Here is a 24,311-nt window from a genome sequence, read left to right as displayed (position 1 = left end):
GGGGTGTAAGTTATTCCACCAGTGCCTGGATGTTTACGTGGAGCCTCCCTGCCCGCCTCCAAGTCCCCTACACTGGGTGGGTAACTGCTACCAAACTTCCCTGTCTCTGAATGAAACCTAAGTACAAAATGAAGGCTCACCAATAAATATCAGATCTGCATGTTCTGGAAAACACAAAAGTCTGACCCCACTAACCTGCAGAGCACATGACTCATCTCATTGAAACGAGCGGTTCTCAAACTTTAGGGTGCGTGAGAATCGCGCGGAAGGCAGAACTCTATCCTGGGACAGCCGATGGAGGGGGTCTGAGTGGTACGGACCAGCTGCGTGACAGGCAACCTTCAGGGCTGCGCTGCGGCCGCTGGGTCAGGCACCGCTTCCTGCACCACTGACTCAGAGCTGAGACTGCGGCTTGAGCAGATCAACGGGCCGCTGAAGCAGTGGAAAGGCTGGAGGAATAAGGGGTAATATTTGTTTTGGTAAAAAATTGTTAAGTCATTGGTATGGAAATGGCCTCAAAGAGGGAAAACCGAACTCTCCAAGCCACTGGAACGTTCGCGACGTCCCAAGTCACACCTGAGAGCGTTATGGTGGTGACCTGGTCCCCCCTCAGAACACGCGGGGTTACCGGCAACGCTCCCTGCTGCTGTCACCCCTAAGGCTGTGACCTGACCCAGGCGCCAGTTGGAACCATGCTATAGAAACAGGGAAGGAGAGTAGGGCCAAAGGCTAAGAATGAAATACAGTTGCAATCCAGACCCGGAAGGAGAAGCTGTTACACAAAGTGAAATCTGTTGATGGGGAAGTTGATATGCAAAGGGAAACCTGCTGATTCATTTTGAGGATCACTATAAATTTGAAAGCTTTCTCACGCCCTTTACTCATCCCTACTCTTTTTCAAAAATGCCTAGCATCTACGAATAAATAATTCCACACTGGGAATCAAAGTCCCAGTGTGGTCTTCTTGAGTGTGGTTTTCCAATGTGCTTCTTTTCTGTTTTTTATCTCCTGAGCCATCTATGATCCTTCATTCAATAGTAATCGAGGCCCCTGACATTCACTTTGGGGCCCTTCCGGGAGCAGGCAGCATTCTGCACCCACAAATCACCACAAAGATGAACGAACGGAGAGCCGACCACACGACACAGCGATGAGAGCTGAAACCTGCCGCGGAAATGAGCTGGCTGGGGAGGGCAGAGGAAGAGGTCACTCCGTGGCCAGTTTGTTGGACTTACGTTCATCTAATCACTTAGCAAAACATCTTACTGACATAGGGGATGATCATCTTTACCTATCATACCATTTCACTTATATTTATACTACAATTACATAATACTGTCTTAGTGACATGTTGAAGCTTTTCTTACTAAATGTTTCACCACTGGTTTGTTAAATGACAAGTTCCATGTTAGCCATTCTGAAAATAAAATTCTCTTTTCCCTAACTTACTGTTACAAAATTGAGCAGCCCTCAATATACACCTCGCTTACTTGACGTTTAGTAGTTGCTTGGAGACTCTACCTATATTTCAGAACTCTCCAGATCTCAATTTTTGTCTCGGAGAGACTGTAACTAAAAACAAAATCTTGACTAATTTATTTAAAAATATGAATGTCTGCTTTAAAGAAATAACTAACATTCGGTTTTCAGTGAGAAATTTAGAAAGCACTATCATGACAAACTGTGAAGTAAACATGAAGAATTCATGACACTGTGACACAGACATCATCTTCAGTAACACCCCTGATATCGAATGGACGGAGTGTGTGGCAAACACATTTTCGAAGGAAAACACTTCTAGGAAATAGCAATAATCAGAACCTTCAAATATTTAGAGTTAAGACAGACAAACCATACCCATCACCCATACTTTTTAGACCAGTCAATGTAACTGCTGACAGAAAACTGGAGAGGAAAATAAGGTATAATTATTTAAACACGTTTAAAAATCCAAATTAAAAAGGTTGGCCTTGGTTTTTCTATTTATTTTTTGTCATGTTCAAAGGAAGTTACTTTCGGAATAATAATAATGTTTTAAATATTATACACTGACAAGTGCTAAGATTCATCTTTCTTGAAGAAAAATTAGCTTAACAGATAAACAAGTTGTTTCTTTTTTTTTTTTTTTAAACATTTATTTATTTTTGAGACAGAGAGAGAGACAGAGCATGAATGGGGGAGGGTCAGAGAGAGAGGGAGACACAGAATCTGAAACAGGTTCCAGGCTCTGAGCTGTCAGTACGGAGCCTGACGTGGGGCTCGAACTCACGGACCACGAGATCATGACCTGAGCCGAAGTCGGACACTCAACCGACTGAGCCACCCAGGCGCCCCAAGTTGTTTCATTTTTTAAAAATTAAGTAATTTATTTACTGAGAGCACGAACAGGGAAAGGCAGAGAGAGAGGGAAAGACAGAATCCCAAGCAGGCTCTGTGCTATCAGCATGTAGCGTGGAGTGGGGCTTGAACCCACAAACTGTGAGATCACGACCTGAGCCAAAATCAAGAGCTAGATGCTCAACCTACCGAGCCACCCAGGCGCCCCTCATTTTTATTTTTAAGTAATCTCAATTAGTTGTGACCTAAGAGGAAAGAAAACAGGAAGTGGTTTCCTCTTCTCTTTCCTTTAGATATACAGTTCACAAATCAATTTCTTTTGTATACGGTGGGAAATAATTACCTTTACAGTCACAAGAAAATATAGTTCTAATAGATACCGAGTTTTCCCAGTTGAAGAATTTAAAGAAAGAACAGTCAGCAATGAAAAATTATTATCTACGGACAAATTATTCATTTCCCCCCTTTTGGTAACTTTGAGAAAGATCTACAACTCAGGGAAAAATGACAGACCAATAATTGATCGATTATAGGTGAGTGGCGGTGTTATCAGATTAAAAAGAGTGTATGTCATTATTATGCCATTTTGAGAATTACTTAAAAACACTTGATCTGGCATTACAAAATTAGTGTGGATTTTTAAGAGATAAGTAACTTCTGGGAGCTAAACAGTCATCTCAGTAAGATTGTAAGACATAAGGTAAATATTCAGCTTAACTTGTTTTAAAAATACTAAGTTAAGAAACATTAGTATTAAATATAATTCCACAGAGAAAGATAAGTGAAGACCCTGTGTGTGTCTCAGCCACTCCCCGCCCCCAACGTGACTGTAGTTGGACACGGGGCCTTAAGGAGGTAATTAAGGTGAAATGAGGTCCTAAGCGTGGGGCCCTGATCCGACAGGACCAGTCTCCTCACAGAAAGAGACCTCTGTGTGTGAGCACACGGAAAGCAGGCCACGTGAAGGCACGGCCAGAAGGGAGGCCAAGCTACGAGGTAGGAAGGGAAGTCTCACCAAAACCAACCCTGTGGGCACCTTGATCTTGAACTTTCCGGCTTCAGGGCTGTGAGAAAATCAGGGTCTGTTTAAGCCCCCAGCGTGCTGGCTCATCACGGCGGCCAAGGGGATTAGCACAGGCCCGAAGACCCAGACTGAGATTACAACTCTGAATAATTATTACACAGCAAATAAATCTATTTCCACATAAACATTTGTTTTGCCCAACTGAAAGCAGTATGGCAATATTCAAATAGGAACACACACACACACACACACACTCAGGTAAATTTTACAAAAGAAGTCAGAAGTCCTTGAATACTAAAACACACAAGAATTCTACATTACTTTTCACACAAACACAGTAATCCCGGATTATACCCATTCTGTCATGCAAATTTATCATACCTCAACAAATGGCGATCTGCCCAGCGACAAGATATAATAAAATGTCTGTGTTAACATATTTAAAATGAATGAAGCAGTGCATCACACATTCCAAGAGGCAAAACTGCTGGAAAACGGCATGCTGGGGTTTTCGGAAAGTGGATCACCGCTCCATCAGCTGGACTTCTCCTGCAGAGTCTGGGGCAGGACCTCCCACGTAACCAAGAATACTCCAGCTTCTCGCTCGTCTGCCCTCTCCCCGTACTCACTGCTCGTTCAAGAGGACGGCTCTCACGGTTCCCCTTCTCCGCCTCTCACCCATTCCTTCCCACGGAAACGCAGCCCTTCCTCACCTCCACCTGCTGAAATTCTTCCCAGCCCAGCCCAAGTGTTTCCCCCTCCACACAGCCCTGCTGAGCCCACATCTGCAGGTAATCTAACCTAAAGCATACTCTGCTTATCCCTACCTTATTCTAGTTTGATGTAACTGCGTAGAAATCTGATTTCAACATCGCCGAGGTAGGCAGCCTCTAAACTGGTCCCCCACTACCCCCATGTATTCACACTCCCATGTAATCTGCCCTTGAGCGTGGCTGGACCTAGTGATGTGCTTCTAACACATAAAATATGGCGAAATGACGAGACGTCACTTCCAGAATTAGGTTACAGGAAGACCGTGACTTCTGTCTTGCTCACCCTACTCTATGCTCTCACCGTTCCACTACGTCCTCCACGGTCCCTCCCCACCCCTCTCTGCTCTGGTGATCGAGGGGAGTGAGTGGTCATGTCCTGAAGAGCTCAGTGGAGAGACCCGAGTGGCAAGAAACTGCCAGTGAGGACCTGAGGCCTGTCGACAGCCATGTGAGAGGGCGTTTACCAGATCCTCCCTGGGGGGGGGGGGGCCCTGAAATGCCTGCAGCCAGTGACAGTCCCGGAGGAAGAAGCCGCCAGCTAAACCACACCGGGACTCCTGGCCCACATCAACTGGGAGATAACACATGTTTACTGTTTGAGGCCACGGCGAGGGCTTGGGATAATTTGTTACACATCAACAGATGGTGAATACAACTCTGTTTCATTTCTGCTATTTAATTATAACCTCCTAGAAAACATCAGAGTTAGTTCCACCACCTTAGTGGAACGTTTTACATATTCAAAATTTAATAAAGATTTGTTAATATTTAAAGGTAGAATACCGTACTGTTTTAAAAACAAAATCAGCAGACTCTGAGCATCTAATGCACTCCAGGAAACTTCTCTCAAGGCCAACTCTGTTCAACTCATAAAAAACACAAGTGTTTCAAGATGAAATCGATCATACGGTAACAACGAAATGTGTCAAATTTTACAATACACGTGAAAAGCAGCAAGAAAAAAAATTCCCCACATGTTTATTATTTCCCTTTCACCTTATCTAATCCAAAACTATAATTCTGGAACAGAATTAACATGGCTACACGAGACGACACATAAGAGTAGTTGAAAATTTATATAGTGTAAGGTCTATATTCAAGTTTATCAAGAATCCCCCCTCCCCACCCCACACATAAAAAGAATCCCACAACTGACTCATCTATAAGCTATTTTAAGTTTCAGAGTAAAATATACATTTTGTTGAAGTCAGAACTCAGCCATCTAGAATCTTTAGAGAAGGAATAATCTTAGAGACAGAATTTTCTGCAACTCTAAACATTTACCCCACAAAAGTTCCAAATTTTAGTTAATTTTAGATCACTGTTTCCTTTCTAAAATATGAAAATTAGAGAGCAGCTCAATAGGGACACCTGGGTGGTTCAGTCGGTTGTTTGTCCGACTTCAGCTCAGGTCATGATCTGGTGGTTCGTGGGTTCGAGCCCCGCATCAGGCTCTGTGCTGACAGCTCAGCCTGCTTTGGATTCTGGGTCTTCCTCTCTCTGCCCCTCCACCACTCATGCTCTCTTTCTCAAAAATAAACAAACATTAAAAAAACCCCAGCTCAATACACAAAATCAGACATCTTTACAATAGCGCTTTTCTGAGACTAATACATAAATGTGAACTGTACCTCCCCAAGGGAAGGACAGAAAATGCAACATTCTCTAACACTTTTGGACATAAAACCCTTTTTTTAAAAAGCCATGTATCTGTGACTTCTGTTGTAAGATATGCTTTTATTATTTTTTTGATTTTTAACTTTTAGTTCTCCCTTGAGATAGGTTATTTTTAGGCTTTTATTTTAATTTCAGTAGGTTAACACGCAGTGTTATATTAGTTTCAGGTGTATATTATAGTGATTCTACATTTCCACACCTCACCTGGTGCTCATTATGACAAGCGTACTCCGTTATCTCCATCATCTCTTTAACCCACCCCCCTGCCCACCTCCCTCTGTACCATCAATTTGTTCTCTATAGCTAAGAGTCTGTTTCTTGGTTTGTCTCTCTTTTTCCCCCACCATGTTCATTTGTTTTGTTTCTTAAATTCCACATATAAGTGAAACCACATGATGCAGGTCTTTCTCTGACTGACTGATTTTGCTTAGCATTATATTCTCTGGCTCTACCCATATCATTGAAAAAGGCAAGATTTCATTCTTTTTGATGGCTGAGTGTGTATTTATTTATGTATTTATATGCACACATATACCACATCTTTATCCAATCATCAGTCAATGGACATTTGGGCTCTTTCCATACTTTGGCCGTTGTTGATAGTGCTGCTATGAACATTGGGGTGCATGTGTCCCTCTGAGTCAGTATTTTTGTATCCTTTGGGTAAATACCTAGTAGTGCAATGGCTGGACCACAGGGTAGTTCTAGTTCTATTTTTAACTTTTTGAGGAACCTCCACACTGTTCTCCAGAGCGGCTACACCAACCTGCATTCCCACCAGCAGTGCACGAGGGTTCCCCCTTCTCCACATCCTCACCAAAGACATCCTGCTGTTTCCTGTGTTGTTGATTTTAGCCATTCTGACAGTTGTGAGGTGATGTTTCCTTGTGGTTTTGGTTTGTGTTTCCCTGACGAGTGATGCTGAGCATCACTGGCCTTTGGGCTGGTTGAGGGAGGGTGTCTGCTGGGCAACCAAACCTCTAGGTCTAAAGTCAGAGATATGGATGGGAGAAAGGTTTCTGTGAGTCATCAGCAACCAAATCAATGGAGGCCAATGCTAGGGATGTGGATGAAGCCCACAGGGAAACACGAAAATGCAACGAATGGGAGACCAGCCAACAACAGACACAACACATGAAACAGGAGAGAGTGAAGCAGAAGAGGAGGCTGGAAAGGAGACTGAGCAGGAATCACCCGACAGGGAGAAGGAAATGGAGACAAGCCCTACAGAAGTCTAGGGAAAGAATTTCAATAAGGACAAGTATCAAGAATTCGGTTTCAGATCACAATGAATTAATTAAAATTAACAAAGTTAGTTGGGATGAGCACTGGGTGTTGTATGGAAACCAATTTGACAATAAATTTCATATTAAAAAAAAATTTAAGAAAATTAAAACTTCATTTCCCCTGATACACCACCTCATGTGGGCAGGAGCTACCACGCTGGGGAGAGCAGACAGAGAAAAGACTACCATTGCTGCAGCCAATCCTTCCAGACAGCACTGCACAGACCCTGGCAGAACGCCATCAACAAGAATCTGCTCAGTGAGTGTCTGGTGATCCATGTACGGAGATCGTATACTAACTCAATCTTCAAGGACAACTTTGAAAACACGGCATGGCCGCTGTTTTCTGTTGACGTCCCAGTTTGGTTAAAGTGAACAGCTTATAGGTGTATTAGTTGTCCGACATTCTAAAATAAGGACACTGGAAACATTCCTGTCTTGGGGGACATTAATAATTTCCAAGTACTTTGTGTAACATGCTCCAACAGGAACTTCACATATCTTCTAGCTTCATTCTTACACACAGTTAGGTATATCTATGAGGTATGTGTTTCTTAAGAGACGAGAAAACAAGGTCTGTAACATGAGGCAACTTGCAGCCACATAGCTAGCAGACGTCAGTCTGGATTCCAACCCAGGTCTGTGAGCCCACAGAACACAAATCCTTCCCACCACACAGAAGCCACAACGAGGAAAAAGGCTCCATCTGCACAGTCGGGTACCTAGACAGATTTTAAATAAACCCATGGCACTGAAATACGTATTTAGCAAGCACTTGAAATTAATCTTTCAGACATATATAATAACACGCATATGAATTAATTGAGAAACTTCATTTCCTAAGAGGTAATTAATATATGCACTCACCAAAGAAATGAATCAGTGAATTCATTTCCATTGTTGTAAAACATAAATAAGTATCTTCTCCAGGAAGAAAAACTGCAAAGGTATCTTTAAAAATTATTTTTTCAAATACTGTCAAAGTTTTACTTACCTTCTTTAGCAGCAAATGTTTGACTAGCTGAAATAACTTTTGTTAGTTCTGGATTATACCTTGTTCCTTCTGGAAAAATCACAAGATACATCTGTGAAGCAGAAAGAAATATGGTTTGTTTCGTGTGAGCTTTTTTTGTGGTTCTTGTTAATTTAATGCCAATGCGAAGGGAGTAGATTCTATGGTGGGAAAAATGTATATTCATTTTACACGATTCATTTCCAGCAGAGCAACCGAAATGCAAAAAAAAAAAAAAAATGCAATTAAGTCTTAAAACGGATTATATTTAAAATGCAGTCCTACATACACTGGTAGGTCAATCATTAAGAATCTAACAATGTTTCTAATTACACACTAATATTCCTTAATTAAAAATTTGCCCATGAAACGCTGACTCAGAGAGAGCTTTTTTGCCCTAAGATTCTGAAAAACGACTTTTTTAAAAGTTGCAAATGTCACGCATCAGTGTCCCTAAGTATCCATAAGAAAAGCACATCTCATTTGAGGCAATATCTAAATTTCCACAGTATAAAATATACTTAAGTATTCATATTGTAAAAGATTCCCACAGTGTTCTTATTTTACGGAGCTCCCTTACTGCATTTTAAATAATTCAATTTATTAGCAGTTTCATAAACTGAAATAATGCATGTATAAGTAAAAAAGGAAGGTGAATGTTTACTAAGTAATCAATTCATCTGAGCTTTTACTTCTATCTGCTTGGAAAAATACAGACAGAAACCATAAAAATATACCATGAGAAACTCCTAACTTGATTTTTTCTTTCTTTTCAAAATTTTTAAAAAAAATCTAATTAGTTAACATACGATACAACATTGGGAGAAACGCCTAACTTTAGAACTGAGTTACCAAAACTACACCAACATGGTTAAGTGACAGCCAAAAGACAAAAGTAAGGCATTCATATAAAATCTTTTCCAGTACAAACAGAATACAGGAGACAAAAGGATAGTGGGAGAGAAGGAAAGAAAATTCTGTTCATTTAATCCACCCTCATCAGATCGTAGGTAATGCTGTCTGCCTAGATGTCTAGTACAGAAGCATTCCCTTATCTGAATGATTTCTGATTGTAAAACTCCTACCTAATGAACCTTTGTGACAGTTCAAATTTTTTCATTAGACAAGCTTATGATTACTCTCTTTCAATCTTCTAGGTGAAAAACTTGAATTAATGGTGGCTCTACAATTCTGCATTTTCAGCTTCCCTGAAAATAGATTAACTTTTTATTTATCTACATAAATTGTCTTTGGAGCCCACTATTTTTGCCAAACATAGAAATTAATAGATTTCTATGTACCTTAGTATTGGATAATAAAGATTCACCAGAGCTACCAAGAAAATGTAGAAAAATGGGCAAAATTAAGAAAAAAAGTTAAGAATTCCTTATTATATTCCAGTAAGTAGAAGGAAAAACAGGAAAAAAAAATTAAAATTAGTTCCAAAAACCACAAATTCACTATCAGGAGAATACATTTTAAATAAGTGAAGTTTGTATTCAACGCCATGAAAGCAATTACTGACGGATTTTAGCTTTTAGTTCAAGCACTCAAAAATAAAATGATTCAGGGCACCTGGGTGGCTCAGTTGGTAAAGCATCCGAATTCCGCTCAGGTCATAATCTTGCGGTTTGTGAGTTCGAGCCCCGTGTCAGGGCTCAGAGCCTGGAGCCTGCTTCAGATTCTGTGTCTCCCCCTCTCTCTGCCCCTCCCATGCTCATGCTCTGTCTCTCTCTGTCTCTCAATAATAAATAAAGGTTAAAAAAAAATTTTTTTAATAAAAATGATTCATGATTGAATGATTAATAATTCAAGTGGCTATTATTTTCTGTCTCTTTACATGTTTAATTAAAAAGAGAACTGATGGTCAGCAAGAAGTCAAGAATGAACAATTCATTCAGGATTCATTCAAGAAATATTTCTTGTACACCTATTATTATGTGCCAGGTACTATAGAGGGTAATGAAATAGATATGGTTTCGGAGACAAGTGAGAAAAAGTACATTAAACAAATAAGTTTTTTTTTTTAATTTTTTTTTAACGTTTTATTTATTTTTGAGACAGAGAGAGACAGAGCATGAACAGGGGAGGGGCAGAGAGAGAGGGAGACACAGAATCGGAAGCAGGCCCCGAACTCACGGACCGAGAGATCGCGACCTGAGCCGAAGTCGGCCGCCCAACCGACTGAGCCACCCAGGCGCCCCAAACAAATAAGTTTTAAAAATATAATTACACAGGAGTGCCTGGGTGGCTCAGTTGGTTAAGTGTCTGACACTCGGTTTCGGCTCAGGTCATGATCTCAGTTCGTGAGTTTGAGCCCCACATCAGGCTCTGTGCTGGCAGCACGGAGCCTGCTTGGGTTTCTCTTTCTCCCTCTCCCTCTCTGCCCCTCCCCAACTTGCACTGTCTCTGTCTCACTGGAAATAAACAAACTTAAACGAAATACAAATAAAAATGTAATTACACTTATATGACCGTGTAGAAAAAGAGCAAGATGTTCTGAAGGACAGCAACAAGAGGGTGACTGAATGCACGGTGGGTCTGAGACCTAAGGAATGGGGAAAGAATGAGTGCTTCTGCCACAGACGCAGAACAAGGCAAGAACGCCCACTCTCACCAGTTCTGGTCAAAGCTAGACTAGAGGTTCTGGCCAGGGCACTCCAGGCAAGACAAAAAAAACAAAAGGCATCCAGATTAAAAGAAAGAAATGAAACTGTACTTATACACAAATGACATGACTCTCCATGTAGGAAATCCTAAGAAACGTTACTATTTTTAGATGTTACTAGATAATAAATAAGTTTAGCAAGGTTACAGAAGAAAATATCAATATACAAAAATCAACCGTATGTTTACAGGCTATCAGCATGTAATAAAATTTTTAAAAATGCCATCTACAATAGCGTCAAAAAACAGGAAACTAAGAATTTATTTTGGCAAATGTGGTTAACTTTTGCAAAATGTGTGTAAATCTGTATGCTCTGAAACCATGAAACACTGCTGAGAGACATTAAAGAAGACCTAAATACTGCGCTTTTGGATCCAAACATTCAATATCGTTGTGATATCACTCTTCCCAGATGGATCTACAGATTCAATGCAATTGAAGTAAAAAACCAGCAAGCTTTTACGCAGAAATTGACAACTGATTTCAGAATTTATATGGAAATGCAAAGGACCGAAAACAGCCAAGCACCTTTGAAAAAGAACAAGTTTAGAAGACTTAACTACACCAGATTTCAAAACTTACTGTAATGCAAGGGTAATCAAGATAGCATAGTGCAGGCATGGGGATACACGTATAGATCAGTGCCAACAGAATAAATGGTTCACAAACAGACCTGTATATATGAAATCAATTTATTTCAAACAATGGGGAAAAGAATAACCTTGTCAATAAGTGGTGATGGATATCCGTATTTAGACACAGGAGCCTTGGCCTTACACCAGATATACATGTTAACTCGAAACGGGCCAGAGACCTAAATGCATGCTGAAACGATAAACCTTCTAAAATAGGGCAGAAAAGGCAAAAATTTTAGGAGAGAAAAATCAATAAACTGCACTTAGGCAAAACTCTTAAAACTTTTTTGAAGATTCTGTTGGGATATGAAAGGGCAAGCCACAGATGCAAATTCTTAGCAGTTACATTTTAACGCCCAAACCCGCCCGTTACTCCACAAAGCGGGCGATCTTCTATAGGAAATCATATCTACAAAGACCGTAACCAAAGCACACAGAACACAACAGTCTGGATGCTCAGTTTCACATCCCAGACTCCACTCGCAGGCCCCGATCCCCAGGATGACCTCCTCATCCCCTCTGTGCCTTAAGCTTCTCTGTCTACAAGATGAAATGACAGTTTACATACTGTAATGACAAAAGGTGATAAGTTGTGTAATCTACGTTAACACAGTGCTTGGCACAAAATAACAGTGCGATTTGCTGTTGTTAAAAGTAAAACACATCTGCTTTAGAAACGTGAGATGGCAGGGAGAGGACGTATGTGGTTCGAAGAAAGGCACATGACAGGAGCAGCTGGGAGTGCGACCCCAGATGCAGCTCTGCGCCTCATTCTCGAGAACAACTGCCCCTAGAGGCTGTGCGACCAAGGCAGGTCTGGCTCTCTCCAGCACCAGCGGACTGTGGCACACAGCAGACGTAGAGTCAAGACCGCCAAGTCAAACTTCCTTCCTCCTTCCGCGGTTCACATCTGATGACCTCCTCAGCACCGCGTTCACACTGCTAACAAAAAAGGCAGCTGTCTTCTTTAGTTCCCATGGAAACGGAGAAGGTGGCAACAGAGGACAGGAAGGACCAAACATGGAGCATCAGGGCAAGAAAAAACTACCACAAAGCAGTGTGACATTCCTGGACCCACTTCTCAGTTAAGGAAAATTCCCGCTCAAGGACAGGGAAGCCCCAGGAATGACAGAGAACTGACAGTTCCAAACAAACCAAATCATGTAGATTACTGCTACTGCGCATAGAAATCTTTTATTCTGCTAAAGTTTCATTCGGAAGGAACCAGAGATTCTGTTTCCTTTAACAGGGACTGACTTTGCACAGAAGATCTATATTCAAGATGCGATGAACCCTTCTAAGCACAGATGCTTCAGCGTCTAATGGAAACCAGTGAGCAATTCCATATTAAAATTCCATTCAAAAAGAAAAGAGCTTCTTAAGAGTTTAAAATATACTCATATTCAGCCAGTTATAGAACTGATGACTTTCTATTAAAAATAGCCTTTCCTCCATGCATTGGATAAGTTAATTTACTTTTAATTGAGTTTCAGTTTCATTCCCAAATGAAGACTCAGGATAGCTGTGAGATAAAAGGAAACACGTGAGAATTTTTAAAAATTTTTTTTAATGTTTATTTATTTTTGAGAGAGAGACAGAATGCGAGTGGGTTGGGGCAGAGAGAGAGGGAGGCGCAGAATCTGAAGCAGGCTGCAGGCTCCGAGCTGTCAGCACAGAGCCTGTCGCAGGGCTCAAACTCACGGACTGCGAGATCGTGACCTGAGCCGAAGTCAGACACTCAACCGACTGAGCCACCCAGGCGCCCCTACACGTGAGAATATTAAGCACCACGTGGCAGGCTCTTTATATTGTTTCCTTCCCCTCTGGTTTTTAAAATTCTATCTAGTTCACTAAGTATTTTCAAAGCAGACATATTTATATGGAAATAGTATCTCAGAACTTAACAAACTTTGATTAGCTAGACATCTTTTAGTTACTTCTCTCTCTTTAAATGAAAAGCCATTTCGGATTGAGATGTGCAGAATATAAACAAGATGGTTCATCTCTGCTTTCCTCCCCCCAAATTAATGCAGTCTGGCAAACCACAACTTTTAAAAAAGGTTTTTCTAAAATAACGACCAGACACATTCAACTCATTACATTTACAGAGAAAAAAAATGCAAAAAAGCAGCAGGATACAAAGTAACAATCTCTCAAAGAGCTTATAACTTAAGCATGAAAGTGCTACATGTATGATTAGAAAAAAAACTACAAAGTCATGTAAATGCATACATGCATGTGGCGGGCAGAATAATGTCCCCTCCCCAAAACGTCCACATCCTTGCCCTCAGAATCTGCGGACATTATGGAACGTGGCAGGGGTCTTAGAGCTGCTGACTGTGGACTGCACAACGAGGTTAGCCTAGAATGTCCCGGTGTGCCCCGTGTTAACAATGAGCATTCTTAAACAGGAAAGATGAGACCAAAGAGTCAGAACCAGAATGCTGGCAAAAAAAGACCAGCCTGGCCACTGTTGGCTCTGAAGACAGAAGAAGTCATGAGGTAAGGAATGAGGGCAAACTCTAGAATCCAAAAAAGGCAAGAATATGGATTCTCCCTTAGAGTCTCCAGAGGACCTCAGCCCCAAAGACACTGTGATTCTGTCCAGTGAGACCCAGTTTGCACTGCTCATCTCTGGAATGGTGAAGATAATGTTGTCACTTTTTCTAGCTTTTCTGGGGTATGACTGACAATAAAAATTGTATACATTTAAGGTGCACAATGTGATGTTTTAATGCACATAGACACTGTGAAATGATTACCACAAAGTAATTAAGATATCCACCACGTGGCATAGTTACCACATTTTTTGTGTGTGCTTAAAATCTGCCCTGTTAACAAATTTCAAGTATACAATACGGCATTACTAACTATGGTCACCACGCTGTACCTTACGTGTCCAGAACTTACTCCTCTTAAAACTGAAGGTTTGTACCCTTTGACTAACGTATTCCCCATTCCCCCGAACCCCAACCCCCAAGCCACCGTTCTATGAAGTCAACTTTTTAAAATCCCACCTATAGTAGACCATGCAGTATTTGTCGCTCTGTGTCCAGTTTATTTCGCTTAGTGTAATGTCCTCACGGTTCATCTGTGCTGTCGTAAGTGACAGGACTTCCTTCTTTTTAACACTGAAAGATGTTCCGTTGTGTATACATACTATATACTATTTATTCACTCATTTGTTGATACACATTTAGGTTGTTTCCATACCTTGGCTACTGTGAATAATGCTGCAGTGAACAAGAGAGCAGGAAATACTGTTTCCTCTGGATATACACCCAGAAGTTGATTGCTACATATGATATTTCTATTTTTAAACTTCTCAGGAAACCCCATTCCGTTTTTCATAACGGCTGTTCTAATATATAGCCCCACCAGAAACATCTAACGGTTCTCTTTTTTCTAAATCCCTTCCAACCCTGATCTTCTGACATTAGCGGACAGTCATGCTAACAGGTGTTAGGTGTTAACGTCCGTGTGCTGGGACTGGCATTGCCCTGACAATGAGTGAGGTGGAACACCTTTTCATACACCTGTTGGCCATTTGTAGGCCTTCTTTGGATGAACGTCTATTCAAGTTCTTCGCCCATTTTTTTCATTGGGTTATTGGCTTTTATGCTAGTGAATTACAGGTTAACTTTGGAAATTAACAACAGATACATAGTTTGCAAGTATTTTCTCCCATTCTGTAGGTTTTTTCCTTTTGTGAATTACTTCCTTTGTTGCACAGAAACTTCTTAGTCTGGTGTGGTGTGGTCCTACTTGTGTAGTTTTGCTCCTGCTGCCACAGCCAAAATTTGTGTGACTTAAGCCAGTGAGCTTGTGGTCATTTGTTATAGCTGCAATAGTAAACTAATACGATAAGCATCGTTTTCAAACATGTTACTTAATCCTAACTACCAAATTAAGTAATTATGAATAGATGGAACATATAAGGAAAACAAGTTTAGAAAAGTTAAGTGACTTGTGCAAAGTACCAAAGTTTAAATGGCAGATCTGAGAGTCAACAAATGTGATTTCGAAGCCAACACTCCTATCCCTGAGGCTGCCTCCATTTTAAGAAGGAACCTTAGTAAAAGTTGGAAAACCAGGGGCTCAGTCAGTTGAGCATCCGACTCGTGATCTCAGCTCAGGTCATGATCTCAGTTTGTGGGTTCAAGCCCTGTGCCAGGCTCTGCGCTGACAGTGTGGAGCCTGCTTGGGATTCTCTCTCTCCCTCTGTCTCTGCCCCTCCCCCACTTGCGCTGTCTCTCAAAATAAATAAATTTTAAAAACTACTTTAAAGAAAGTTTGAAAAACAACAATAAAGTGTAAGACGCTAATAATATTCGTGCCATAAATTGTACTAGCTCAAATGCTGACTCTATGACTTCTAGAGATGAAGTAGTGATTTTTTTTTTTTTTTTTTAATTTTTTTTTTTCAACGTTTATTTATTTTTGGGACAGAGACAGAGCATGAACGGGGGAGGGGCAGAGAGAGAGGGAGACACAGAATCGGAAACAGGCTCCAGGCTCTGAGCCATCAGCCCAGAGCCCGACGCGGGGCTCGAACTCACGGACCGCGAGATCGTGACCTGGCTGAAGTCGGACGCTTAACCGACTGCGCCACCCAGGCGCCCCAGATGAAGTAGTGATTTTTACAAATGTTTCATTTGCACCCACAACTGGTAAGTACCATATGAAAATATTGTCCCAGCTGTAATTACTGAGTAGATATATTTCTTAGTAATTTATAATGCAGATATATTTTTTGGAAACAAAATTCTGCAGTATCTCAAATTATACTAATAATGATAAAAGCTGATTTAATCGGGAAATAGATTCCTATGAGGATATTTAGCCCTATGAAAGTGGACTTATTTCATACATTCTATCATGTCAGTTACTTGATTAACTTCCAGAAACAACAGATTAAATAACAAAGAAAGTCTGTTTCACGGTGCTTAAATATGAAAAGCTGACGCAACTGTACAGATTCTAAGAATCCACACCTTAGACCATAGTGGCCTCAAAGTGACCACCATTCATGCACTGCCAGTCTATTGCAGTGTTGCATGAACACTGTTGCATGAACATCAAAAAGCTAGTCTTTTGCCTTGAAAAACAGACAGGTTCCCAAAGTAAAAAACTAGGTTATGTGAACAGGACTTTCCACTGAAAATTTAAAAAGCTAGATATGACATCATTTTAAAACTATCAAAGAGCTGACAAGATAATAAGACCAAAATTAACACAAACACAGTAAAGCAGAAGTAAGCATACCACACAACTTTTGCTGTAACAGACTGAAAAGTGAGGGGAATAAAAATCAAAGCGCACGGACCTTCTATTAAGAGGGAAAAGAAGTGAAGGGAACATCATTGGCTACACTTTCGGGGCAAAAATAAACCAGACATCAAAATCAGTCTCACGTGGATTTGCCATCTTGGTCCAGTTAACCTCAAGTTCACAATCTAGTTTGGATGGGCTCAGACTAGAGAAGCCTTAAGGGGGCCAGCTAAAACAAATGCAAATATTCTCTGGAGGAAGGCACTTTCTAAGCTTTGAGCTGACTTCCACAAATAATTTTCCAAATACAATCAGCAGCAAATAAAGATAACCAAGCACACAGGGAAAATAAGTACCATGAGCAGGAACTGGGAGAAAGTAACAAGGCTTCACATACTGAGATCACTAAACACATATTTACTCCATACATCTCTTAAATGATGCCTTCAACATTTAAAGAAACAAGTTTGACGATTAAAACAAAAATGGCAGATTTGATAGTAACTGCATAGTACAGCACGCCATGAAAAGTACAGTCAACTTAAAGCACAGGTGTTAAATGGATCTGGGGTACAGTGGACTCATCTTGGAACAAAAGAAAGGACTAACCGGTGGAAAGACTGGAGAAACTGAATAGTTCAATTAACAGGATGACACCAACGTTTCTTAGTTTTGACAATGTGCCATGGTTAGGAAAGATTTTAATATTAAACGTTAACATTAAAACTGGGCCAAGAATAAATGGGAACTCTACTATCTATGCAACACTTCTGTAAATCTAAGATTATTCCAAGTTTTAGAACACATTAACAAAAAAGAGGAGGCTTAGGACAAAGACTATTAAAAGGAGAACAACAAAACACTGGACAATCTGCAAAGTGAACCCTCTGGAGAGTTGAGGTTGCACAGCGACCAACCCCCCTGGAGATCTAAGGGAAGAAGCAATTCGAAAGAGAGACGAGATCGTGCGCTCGTTGACTTGGGCAAATGCCAACAGATGCCAATAAAAAGATTCGGTTAACATTCTAACAAATTGCAAAAGGCTGAATGTGAGCTAGTTCTCCAGAAGAACCCCTGGGGGCTGCAGACACAGGAGGATTTACCACAACTCACAAGGTCTACTCCACAGACCACACACACACACACACCCCAAAAAAGAAAAGAAAGAGAAAGAAAACCTGGGTCAGGGCAACATCTGGCAACATCACCCTGAATGAAGATGATGAGGCAGGCTTGAGGGGACCCGAAGCAGCAGCTGGGGCTGGGGAAGCACACAGCCCGGCACCCAGCACGGAGCCCTCGCCTCTCTCTCTCCTGTGGGATGACATTCTTAAATTCTCAAAGTGCTGAAAATCCCCTGCAGCTGGGGGAAATGAACAGAAAGGAAAAACTCTCCACAGAGGATGGGGCAGGAACCCATCCTGGGCACAGACTCAGAGCTGGGAGCAAGGCAGGATCGGAGAAGGCTCCACCCCTAAGACCCTCTCTCTGCCCTCTCCTCCTCACCCTCCACCCCTGCCAAACTAGGAAGATTTCTGCTGGGGCAGGTGCAGAAAGGACACCAACTCTACGTGTAGTGCAAAAAAGCGAAGGAAAAATCTCCAGCAAAACACCTCCCACCCTAAACACAGAGTAACGAATGCTACAGTAATTGAAGTCTGTGAAAAACACTACTGCAATAGTAAAACCCAAATCCAGGAAAACTGACTAGATGGACTCCAGCCCTCCATGAAGTCCTAGCAAAAAAGAAAAGTGTACCCATTGTCGGGTACCAAAACTACTTCTATCTTGACTGTCCTACTCAAGAGGCCCAACTTTCCACAAAATCGCAGAAGGTATAAAAAAGCAAAGGCAAGGTAATGCACAGTCTGAAGAAACCGAGCAATCAAAAATTTCAGATTCAGGGAGAGTCGAGATGCTGTAATTACCAGAAGGGGGATTTAAAGTAACTACTAACGACACGACCAAGGGCCCAGTAGATGGGGTGGGCGAGCCTCATGGTCAGATGGATACTTTAGCACGGACCCAGACATGGTGACACAGCAGCAAAGGGGAACACTGGGAATGAGAAGCAGGAACAGACGTGAAGAATGCCTTGCACTGGCTCATCAGCAGACGGGGCCAAGCCAAGGGGACAGTCCATGAACATGACAACAGGTCAACAGAGATGACCTAAGCTGGAACACAACAGGGAAAAAGAGTGAAGAAAAACAGACAAACAACAAACAAACATACAGCATGCAAGGACTGTGGAACAGAGGGCCCAAAGCAGATGTAACTGGAGAAGAAAGAACAGGGCAGGAGTAACATTTAATGAACTAAGAGCCCGTAATGTTCCAAAATTAGTGACAGTCCCCCAGCCACAAATGCCAGCTCACTGAGGACGAACCGGGATATACGGTCGCAACAACCAGACATGTCTACGGGCAAAAACTGTGAATGTCAGGGCCTCTGTCAGCTGACTGTGGAAACTCGTCTTTAAATACGAGCTCTGGCCTGCCACCCACGAGCCCTGCCGAGGAAGGAAGGCAGAGAGAACACGAGACCTGACGGGGGACACGTGCCAGGCTCCCAAGCGCCGGGGACTACAGGTCAAGGTGTCACCGGGCCGCAAGTAGCATTCTTCAAGGAGAATATGGAGATTCCTTTTTTAGGGAGCAAAGGTTTCCCAAATTGCACTTACACTGAACGATTCTTCATTTGCAACTCCTCACACCCTTTTGACTTTTCAAATAACTCACTATGTACAAGCAATCACTGTTTACGCGCACGCACAGGAAAGCTGCTTCCTCCGCGACCACACGCCATACTGACGACGAGGAGTGAGCAGCCCAAGGGCAAGGTCCGCGTGCGGCCCGGGCTTCCGCTCACGGACCAGACACCCGCGTTCCTGCCACGGCTCGGAGCCGGGACCCACGGCCTCCCGCAAGCACGGACTCGTCTGCCGCCTCTTCGCCTCGGCCCGCCAAGATCTCACCCGTATCCCGAGGCTTCTTATTGCCTAAACAAGCTCAGTGGTTTATGACCCGCGGACTAAACAATTCTTAACTTGTAATTCAGTTCTTAAATTAAACACTGGACTTGAAAAGGAAAAGAAAAACGAGTATAATCTTACTGGAGTCTCTGCGTTCATGTACCTCCGCAGCTTCTTTCTCATCTCCGTTTCGTTAAACTTGGCACTGCGCTTTACGTAGATCCCTCCATGCTGCCACGTGGAAAAAAAACGGGGGTATTTACTATTAAAATATCCAGCGGCCAGCCATCCAAAAGGTAACTTGACTCCCCAAAAGTAAAGAATAAAATTACATCCTAGGAATTGAGCTGTTCCTAATACACTGAAATATTACCATCTAACGAACATTTAGCTGAAATTGCCCCTAGGTTTCAACATAATTGAAATAAAAACTGTGTGCTACACAGTCCCAGAAAATACAGGAATATAGTTTTGTGAACAGTTAAAACAAAAATACTTTCTTTCTCAAAAATATATTTTTAAAATAAAAAACTCGATCAGTAACATAATTCTTAGCTTTCAATTTTTCCAATGACGCAGAATCACTCAAAGTGTCCATAAAATGTCAATACTCATGATCTTTAGGGATTTTTAAATAAATGTTCATTTATCTTTGAGAGACAGAGAGAGAGAGAGAGACAGAGAGAGAGAGAGAAAGACAGAGCATGAGCAGGGTAGGGGCAGAGAGAGAGGAAGACACAGAATCTGAAGCAGTGAAGCAGGCTCCAGGCTCTGAGCTGTCAGCATAGAGCCTGATGTGGGGCTCAAACTAGCAAACCACGAGATCATGACCTGAGCCAAAGTCGACTGAGCCACCCAGGCACCCGGATCTTTAGGGATTTTTAAAACCGACCCAGCTACAGATGTTTATGTAACACTGTAATGAACGCAAATTGTGTTCCTCCAAAACTTGTATGTTGAAGCCCTAACCCCCAAAGTGATGGTCTATGGAGATGGGGCATTTAAGAAGGTTAAATGAGGTCCTAAGGGTAGGCCCCAATCCAGTAGGGCTGTGGCTTATAGGGAGAGATTAGGACACCAACAGGTACGTGCACAGGGAGGACACAGGGCAGCCAACTGCAAGCAAAGAAGAGACACGGAGGAAAAAGTGATCCTGATGACACATGCATCTGGAACTGTGGGGCGATAAATGTCTGTCATTTGAGACAGTCTGTGGTACTTTGTCAGGGCAGCCCTGGCTGACTGACACAGGCACTTTCATGCACATGAAGGCATCCTTATTTAAACTTCGTGAGTGTACTTCATCAAAACTTTGCATCAGGTCACCACCATATTATCTGTACCTGCTTGTGCTAATTCGAACACATCTGTAAAATAAACCAGCTGGCTGAATTTGACTTTGTCTTAAGCAAAAATAAGAGGAAACACACAGAAAGAAGCAAGGAGGGGGTGATCTCAAGATGGGGGGAGATGGAGCGGCCTTCCAGCTTGCTTGTGGTTCCCTCCAGAGAGAAACTGGCTTGCCTGGGTGCACAGGAAAAACTCCAGGTGCTCTACACAATGCGTGTCATTATTCACCCAGAGAGGACTGCGAAGAAGAAACTCCTTCTTCACCAACTCGTTAGAATTAAAAGCCACGGGATGCATAGACCGCGAGTAAAATTTCTCCGAGTTGGGAGAGACCTTATGTCTATTCTTTACATACTATTTCTCTCCTGTTGTTTAACTTGCTTATTACAGTCTATTTTATTTCAAAAACATCTGGGTTCTTTCCCAGGTATATGGAAGCTACAAAAGTGAAAAACAGGTATATTTCCTTAAGGAACTTAAAAAATTATTGGTGCAGTAAAATTCATATGCAAGAATGATAATGGGAGAATCTGAGGAGTGTAATAATAAAGACAGCCTAAGATAAAAGCAGGGAGGAGGAAACTTCCAGGCGCAGGAAAGGTTTCGTAATAGCATCTAAACTGGGCCTTGGAGGCAGAGGAGAGCCTATTACCTTGAACTGAAGGGACAGCCTGAAGAAGGATAGGGAGGGAGAAACCAATTCAGGCTCGAGAAAGGAAAGTGGGTTCCAGGGAGATAGGTCACGGTGGACCGTAAATGCCTGCGTAGCAACTAGGACCTAATGCAGCTGAGAAACACACATTTTTGAGCAGACCAGTGGCTTGAACAAATTTATGGCTTGAGAAGTAAATAAAAGGCATTTTGGAAAATTTCATTTATTAAATATTAATCATGTGTCTGACACTCATGCTAAGCACTTCGCATATACAGCTCCCAGTTTTTTAGTGTGTTACTGATCATGATTAATTTTTACTATTAGCTTCTTAAGGTAATCGTCCTTCAAATTCTATGCCTTTAATTTTTCCTAGTTGTTTGATTTTTGTACATTTGTATTTATGCTATGTACCCACCTAGGTGATCAGATATGTATATAGATACCCACCATTAAAAATGCCAAATGAAATGACTTCCATTTGGAGTAAGTTATTGAACCTAAAAAATAAATAAAACAACCTATACATTTTTTTTAAGTGCATGTTAGCTTTCTAAATCTAAAATTTTTATAAGATACAGATATATGAAAAAGTATGGAAAAAGTTACCTGAGAAAAATAACACCCATACAGTGGAAGCCACTTTAACCCATCTTTCAGCACATAACGTACATGTCCAAGAGCATTCTGCCTGATGGCCAAAATATCCGCAATAATCCAGTCCACTGCGAAGACACAAATGAATGCGTGAATGATCCATATGTAAACCCCAGCATTCCCTTCACAGAGACAGAAAAAGCCTCTTCCCAAGATTATACTAGGAATGTACTTGGAAAGTATGATTACAATTTCAAAGTTACTTTGTAACAAATGCAGACTTTTAAAAAATTACAAATTCCATTTTTTAATTTTTTTTGGTTGGTGTTTTTTTTCCCCCGCATTACTTGAAAGGCTTTTTATTTCAGAGATAAAATACAAAAAAGTCACAAACCACTACGAGTGACACAAAAGTGGCGTGAACAAGGAATAAAGCTCCTCTAATTCTTAGTCTAAAAAACAGGACAAAATTATCAGCAAAAAGTGGTTCAGTGAAACGGTGAGGTGCAACTAAATATTGTGTATGTACTAACATGCACGACAAAAGGCAAGGACACTGTGTCCTGACTGAAGAATTTCGGGACACGATCCTAGGCTGTAATGTCAGAATGAACACCCGCTTGAAGTTCACGGCTGTGCTGGGCAGGTGAGTGGTCCTTACAGAACCACAGGACACGGACCCAGGCTGCTAGTAAGTGTCATTACACAGGTAACTTACTACTAAGGGGTCACAAAAATAAAAATAAGAAGACATGAGTGTGTTAATAATAACACAACTTCTAGGAAGAGAGAAGAAATTCCCAGTAGAAGGACCAGCCCCAGCCGAAGCAAAGAATCGGAACTGGGCAAGCGTGTGCAGAAGGTGGTAAACTGAGGACACGGTGCAAAGAGTCAGAGGAAATGACACGAAGGGGGCAAACAGTAGGAAGTCTCGAAGCCCAGAGATTCTGCTTGGAAATCCAAGGGCTACGAACTACCCCATCTCTTCAAGAAGAATGAAAACTGAAGCAGAGAATGGGCTATGTGGAAAAACAAATCGGTAAGAATCTTTCAAAAATATACAGTCCTACTACCACAGGTGTATCCAGGGCCTGAGAAGCCGGAACAAAAGGACTGAATTAGAGAAAAAACGTTAAAATCTGGGGCAAATAAAGCCTGGGAATTAAAGGAGCTAGTGTTAGTTTAAACCAAAAAGGACAGCCCTTCGCAGAGTCATGGCTGTGCGAATCCTTTGGGCAACACATCATACCAGGGAGAATACCCTGAAGACTTAGCCACTGGAACTCCAAAAATTATTCTTGTGGAAAAACATTCCATCATTATAAATATCTTTTTAATCTTTTTTCTCATTCACAAGTTCTTTCTCAAGGATCTAAGTTAAAATTACACGCATGAATTCTATTAAGGCTCTCCTTGGGCAGAGTGATGCAGACGATCCCCTCCGAGCAGGGACCGTAGGAGCCACGTCGGCTGGATGTCCCTATGCTGAAGAACCATCAACTACCACCTTACTCTCCAGCATGTAACTTCCTATGGAGGCCAACGGCCAACCCCCTTCCTTCCAATTAAAATCACCTAAACAATACTGATAAACACCTCTCTTTCTGATTATGTCCCGGAAATCAAATGAACCAGCTTGTTATAATGGTACCTAATGTAAATAAATTCTGAGAACTAAATGCACGGTTCCAAGGCTGTAATACATCCTGGGACATATTTGGGATTCTAAATCAAAGGCTAAAAACAAGACAGGGTATCTTTTCCTGGAACAATTTCTTTTTAAAGTTTGGAGGGGTTTTCGTGACACATTTTTATATTGAAATAAGCATGGTATACAGGGCCAAGAAAGCATCTCCCGAGGACTCTGAAGACGAAGTGTGAAATCCGTCGTGTTGGTATTAACTCTCCTAGGCTAGGACTTTAAACTTTTGCAAATTTTAGTGGAAAAGCTTTAGTAGTCAAAACACACACACTTTGTGCCATCAATTTTTGCTACTCGATGACCTTTACTTCTCCTGACTGTTCTCAACTAGGTTTCTGATAGGGTTTCTAGAC

General features: G+C 41.6%; 1 protein-coding gene across 2 annotated transcripts in view; it reads right to left on the bottom strand.

The window, feature by feature from the left end:
* The window catches only part of AGPAT5 (1-acylglycerol-3-phosphate O-acyltransferase 5), a 59,342-nt gene that overhangs the window by 16,522 nt on the left and 18,509 nt on the right, over positions 1–24,311 (bottom strand). For both annotated transcript variants that reach the window (XM_011281365.4, XR_890189.4), the window contains exons 3-5: positions 22,269–22,384; positions 19,799–19,888; positions 8,092–8,182 (exon numbers count right to left, since the gene is read on the bottom strand). In XM_011281365.4, coding sequence (XP_011279667.1) covers positions 8,092–8,182; positions 19,799–19,888; positions 22,269–22,384 — 297 coding nt within the window. The remainder of the gene's footprint in view (positions 1–8,091; positions 8,183–19,798; positions 19,889–22,268; positions 22,385–24,311) is intronic.

Source organism: Felis catus, chromosome B1, assembly GCF_018350175.1.
Source record: "Felis catus isolate Fca126 chromosome B1, F.catus_Fca126_mat1.0, whole genome shotgun sequence".
In the NCBI taxonomy this organism is placed as follows: Eukaryota; Metazoa; Chordata; class Mammalia; order Carnivora; family Felidae; genus Felis; species Felis catus.
Note: the sequence above shows the minus strand (reverse complement) of the source record. Positions and strands in the feature narration are given on the sequence as shown.